The sequence below is a fragment of the Anopheles marshallii genome, chromosome 2 (genome assembly GCF_943734725.1).
Source record: "Anopheles marshallii chromosome 2, idAnoMarsDA_429_01, whole genome shotgun sequence".
Lineage (NCBI taxonomy): Eukaryota > Metazoa > Arthropoda > Insecta > Diptera > Culicidae > Anopheles > Anopheles marshallii.
In genome coordinates, this window is record NC_071326.1 from 68,349,858 (window position 1) to 68,356,189 (window position 6,332).

Here is a 6,332-nt window from a genome sequence, read left to right on the forward strand (position 1 = left end):
ATGTCGGGCAGAGGGCGATCCTGCATCAAAGGTGATTTATATCACGTAAACTTGGGAATCATGACTGTTCTTCGGGCATACAAAATGCATCAACTGGACAACAATTTTGACTTTGCGGTGGCGATGGAAGTGACGGCAGCGGGAAAATTCGACGACATACTGTACAACTGCTCGTCGCCACGGCTGGGGACCTGCAGTTTTTGTATACAAGTAAAATATAAACAGAATACGGGATCTAAGATAGAAGAAGATGGTCTCTGCTCTGCCTGGGACAGCAATGCAACTTTTTCGATTCCTAGATACTTTGTGTCGTTTCTCGAGATCGACCAGAAGCTGCCCAACGATGCGCGTTACGTCCTGTGTAATAACATTGAACTCCATAGGAAACTTCAAACCTATTTTAAGGTAATAACTCCTCAGCAGGTTCTTTATTCGCATTTTTGCACAGGTATAGGAGCAACGGGTTACCAGTTTGATTGGAACAAACCTTTCCCAACTCTGATTGCTGCCTTTAAAGATTCATGTCTCGATAAACTAGGAAAGGAATTCGCCCAAACCGTCTTTAATGATAAGGTAATTGCATTTAACGACGCACTGTTTAACATACATGCCAATTTGATTTACGATTTTATAGAGCCATTAGAACATGAATCAAGCGATACTGTGTGCTTATACAAGTTAAAGGAAGCCTTTTTTAATGATAAAACCAAACCAATAGAAAAGTTTCGAACGGCTTTTGAAAAAGAATGGACAATACTTTGCAAGAAGAAACCACAGACGGGTAACAATAAAAGGGCGAATGAGTTGAAACTCAAGATCGATAGGAGTTCGTTCATAACTGCCAGAAACACACCAGACCACGACAAGTTTGATGAGAAAGTACGCGAATTCTACAGCAAATTTTTGCTTGTTTGTAACTCCTTTAATGAGGAAAAGCTGCGTGAAGAATCAATTACTCTACTGTCACAGTTTTGCAATGCTGAACACGGAAAAATATTTGACCAGTTGCAGGGAGAACTGTTGGAGGCAATGAAAACGAAAAAACACGTACCCCTGGATCTTAAGTTTTGGCAAAATTATTTTGTTCGTATCGATCATACCCAACAACTTTATGACTTGAAGCGTTCTTCACAAGCGTACCTTGAGTCGGTACACGAAAAACATCCTCACATTGAAATCAATCCGGAATGTATAAAAATGTCTAAACTGTTTGAGTTTTTGAAGGGCGACTCTGGCTGTGGAATTTATGAGTTTAAAAGTACGCTTGATTTGACAGTAAGCTCTCGCATTCTAGGTCAAGCGCTGTCACAATTACAACATGAAACAATAATTGTTGAAGGTACAAGTGAAGGTATGAATATCCTCGAAGATTTGCTGCCGTATCTCAGAGATGTGAAGCCTCCAACTATCAAAGTGATAACGATACTAGACAAACATGGCCTTGGATCCGTTATAGTAAATAAGAAACTATCAGAAAAACATTGTCAAAAGATTGTTGTTGTACAGCAGTGGTCAAGAAGTTCCCAAAACGAAGAGGTTTTTGAGCAAATTCAGGTGAAGGATCTCTCAGATGCAGCATTGAGTCAGTTGTATACACCAAAAGAACTTACGATGTTCGGTACTGCTACGCCACTGAGCAGCATTGTGGGAGAAACGGACGATCTGAGTTTGATGTTAAATGTATTGGAGCTCTGTGATCAACCGAAGCTAATGCAAAATCGCAATTTGAATGCACAGAATTATGAAAACATTAAACAATGGTACATTCAGCGCCATTTTGTGTCATATGAGCAGGAAGGTACGAAGGAGGAAGGATCTAATCTAGAAACTTTATGGTTTTCGGATATAAAGAAATTTCTTACCGAGCACGAAGAAGAGCTCCATCCACCTGGTCTTGATGATAGTGACGGTGGGAAGGTGTGTATCTTCCTCAACGATGCAGGCCTCGGTAAAACAACCTACTTCACCTGGTTAGCCTGGCGTTTATCGATTCTTGATCCATCTCTGTTGGTGATAAAGTTTATCGCGATGGAGTATTCGACCGATTTCAAACGATTGTTAGGTAGAAATGTACAAAATCTTGAAGATACACAGATTGTGAGGTTATTATATTGCTATAACCATTTGGCGTTGTTCGTACCGTGTATTAGCAAGCGTACGATCACCGAGAAGGATGTAATTAGAAGCGAGGCCGAGCGTTGTGCAGAACTGTTGACACTCGACAGCGAACGTAAAATAGTCCTTGAAAAGACAAATAAGCTCTCCACGGAGGAATTAATTGAGTTACGCTTGTTCCAGGAAAAGTTTAACAGTCGAAAAATCGTTTTAATTCTAGACGGTTTTGATGAGATCGCGCCATGCTACAAGGATGTGGTCATGAACTGTTTCGCACGATTCTCTACTCTTGATGGTGTTCGATCGTTGTACCTGTCCAGTCGACCGTATGGATTTGCAGAAGAACTCAGGAGGACGTTTGTTGAATGTCGATTTTATCGACTAAAACCATTTTTGGGGAAAGATGTCATGCGTTCATTACACAAATTTCTTTTTTATAAATTAGACGATTACGAACAATACGAAACGAATCATCGCTGCGATGTACTGAATAATCTGTATAAAATTTTAAAAGATGTTTTGAAAGATATAAAAGCTGTTCCTCTGTTTCTGTACATTATACAGACTATCCTTTTACCCGTGATTAAGCAACATGTAAATAAAGAGACACATACAATTTCGAAGCATATGTTAGACAGTATAAAAGTTGATAAGCTTCATCTGGTTGAAGAAGTTATTAAGAGAAAGGTTCATATTTTAATGACTGCTAAAATTGGCTTAAATAAATCAGCGACGGTTGCAGCCGAGATGGTTGAACAATCATTGTTAAGAGATGTAAAAGAACGGCATATGCTGATGGCCATGTACGTTTTCTTCAATGAAAACGATTTAAAAAATATGTTGGAACAGAAGCACAGGGATCGTGCTGATGAGATAATGAAGAAAGTGAACGAAGCCGATGAAAAAACGGGTATCGTCATTGTAGTACAAAATGGAGTGCCTCAGTTTCTGCACCGAAGTTTTGCAGAGTACTACTGTGCTTGTTGGTTGTACGAAAACCGGGAAAGATTTGAGCGTAAGAGTATTTTTCCCCCCCCAACGATGTGGTCGCGTTCTTTCAAGCAAATTCGTGAATTTTTTGACCGATTTGTACTTAGAGAAAGCGAAGATTGTGATTTGCATATGGCATTGGTGAACAGATCATACGAACAGATCAATGAGATAATGCGAAATAATCCTGCTGCTTGTACTGCCCGAGATAAAGTTGGACGCTTACCATTGCATTTGTTAGATTACACATCCATTAGAACCTTGGAAAGAATATTATCGGTGACGCCTCTTAACCTTATTAATGAAAAGGATCAGCTTTTAGGATGGAATGCTCTTGATTATGCATTTGTTTTTGAAGATTGGAATTTTATAGCAAAATTCTTCAAAGGTGTTCAAAGCCCGTTCAACCTAATGCAACCTAATATGGACAATTTGTTCCAGCAAGTGTGTTCCAATGATTTAGAAGCATTACTTGTGAAAGGAAACAAATATGTGAACATACTTGAGCAATATTTAAATCGTACGGACTTAGCAAAACTCAGCGAACGTGTGGCAAAGTATCTAGTTGAAAAGAAGCAAATTGATGTTCATTCTCCACTTGCAGCATTAAATTCTTTATCGGTGTTGGAAAGAGTTGTACCTATGGACAATCTGCTTATGTTTCGTCAGTTAGTTACAGAATCAGGCTCGCAGTCATTGACTAATGATCGGGCCATCCGATTGTTACAGCTATCGTTGAAGGAAAAAGCTTTAAAAATTTCACGATATCTTATTGAACAACATCCCTGCCTTGAGCCCATGACTACTGGCAACCCAGACTTATTCTATCGTGCTGAAAAAGCAATTGAAAATAATCACATGGAATTGTTTAAAACGATCTTTAGCCAGTTCTGCACCGATCAGCGTATTGAATGTGTTGAAGAGGAAGATTTTATCAATGAATTTGTCATCAATAAAGACAACACGCTTAAAATAGATATTCCATTTAAAAATCATTGCTGTCAAAAATCGTTTCACGTAAATGTGGATTTCAAAATAACAGGATTGTTGGGTTTAGTGATACACCACGGCAACGCACAAATGGTTAATTACATGCTTAGGAAGACGGAAATGGTGCTTACGGTTGAATTAATTATCGTGATTTTGCAACAATTTCAAACACATAATTCTGGCAATGAAAATCATGAAAACTGTATGTCTGCATACCAATGTCTATTCAACAAGTTCTCAGATGTTGAAAAAGCAGGTCTGATTAAGCGTCTAATAAACAGACAATTAGTTTGCGTGTACATGTTGCCCAGCTTGATTCCGATTGGTTTTGTTCCAAAAGAGTTGAATATTAAAACTGCGCGGATGTGGTTTGAACTACTTTTGTGCAACAATCGTGGATATTCTTCGGCCAATATACTTGTGTACCTTCAACACCGATTGATTGTGGATTGTTTTAATATCGATCGGGTAACATGTGAAAGTATTTTTGACTTGGCAATTACCAAGGAGAATTTCATAACGACACAAGCGCTAATTGAATACAAATTCGGCCCATACGAAACAGATCTTGCTCAAACAGAAAAAGAAAATGTTGTTGTAGAATTACTGCAACGACTGTCACATAAGATTGGAAAAGAAAAAATTCTTTCTTTTTTAAGATCAGCTCTTGAGAAAAGTTCACCTCAAGGTGAAATGGAAAATGAAACATGGCATTCAGTCTATACCTCCATCGTCCATTGCAACCGGATTGTTTGATCTGATGGTTTGATGTGCAGCAATTGCTCTTAAGCGTATTTTCTACTGTAAATCTAAAAGCGTAATTCAGATTTTCACATCCAAAAGTTAATTGTAAATCTTTTAAATGGATTGTGTAAGAAAATTCCCACAACAATGAAAGTGAAAGTGAATCGAGGAAAATTGTTCAGATGATAGAAAAAATAATTAATTTCCTTTTTAACAATTGAGTTCTACTGTTAAATAACCACTGTAAACTTTTAGTATATTTTAGACTATGTAATTCATATAAATATATAGAAAAATAAACAAAATGAATGAACATTATTCGCGATCTTTTCTTATGTGCTTTTTTTTTTAATTAAATTAGCATCATGTTGCTTAAAGATTTGCTTAGTAAGTATTATTTTAATCATTTTTGTTTGGAATTGGTGATCATGCAAAGACTATCAGCATCAACGAAAAATGTTAGACGACCTTATGCCGGCTGATCATTCGTCAGCTGCTGGATCGCTCGCTAACAAACGGACGAAAGGACCGCGAATAATGCACATGAAAGAAATCTTAGTGAAATGTTCCACCAAGAAGGACGATCAAACGTGCTCGCTGCATAGCGCCAAAATAAACATCGTGCACAAGAATCACAGAATACAATCGCTTTTCCAGCGAAGTGGAGCAGTATTTCACCAACATCCGCAACCGATTTAAGTGCACGACGTACCTCACTGAACTGAGACATCCGAGATAGCAATATACAGTTTACGAGAAAGCAAGTGCTGGCGAACGTCGTAATTGTCATACAATAATGTGTGATGTATTCGTTACATGTAACTTACACTGGCGTTCATCTGAATGATCGTAGCAGCAGCGACTCACCTGACAAATTCTAACCTACGCAAGGATGTACAGGTGATTGTTTGTCAAAAGTTGGAAGTGACAACAATATGGATGCGTTGAGATACGTGCTGACCGTCAATCAGTAATTAGAGAGCCCTGGCGCTCGAACCTGGGAGTTTATACTTACTTACTTATCCGGCGCTACAACAAGCTTCGCGGTCTTGGTCTGCTGCAGGAGTCCTTTAAACCGCTCACGGTCGAGCGCCTTCATCTGCCAATCCATAATCTCGGCCTTTCTGGCGGACGCATCAACGCCAACACTCCATCTCGATTTGAGCCTACTACGCATCCTCTGCCCATGGGGACGACCTTAAAGGACTTTACAGGCTGGGTCGTCCGGTGTCATTCTCATTACGTGACCAGACTGCACCCTAGCGCGTATTTCTACAACAATTTTATTGTCGGTGCTTTTGACTTTTGACCCAAGATAGGTGAAATTCTGGACGACTTCGAAAGAACGATCACCTATTTGTACATCACCCCTGCGTAAGTTAGGATTTGTTAGCAGGGCCACTGGTGGTGCCACGATCAACTTGGTGTTTGCCTAGTTGATCTCCAACCCGAGATTTTCCACCGCCTGCTCAATCCTTTGATAAGCATCCGCT

The 6,332-nt window shown here is 39.2% G+C and overlaps 1 protein-coding gene across 1 annotated transcript; it reads left to right on the forward strand.

Moving 5' to 3' along the window:
- LOC128718461 (uncharacterized) lies at positions 1-4,851 on the forward strand. The gene has a single exon (XM_053812083.1). The coding sequence runs from the start codon at positions 1-3 to the stop codon at positions 4,849-4,851; it is 4,851 nt and encodes a 1,616-aa protein (XP_053668058.1).
- Positions 4,852-6,332: the final 1,481 nt, after the last annotated feature.

What these genes read in the sequence shown, in the direction of transcription:
- LOC128718461 (XM_053812083.1), top strand. Translation starts at nt 1, where the DNA reads ATGTCGGGCAGAGGGCGATCCTGCATCAAAGGTGATTTATATCACGTA.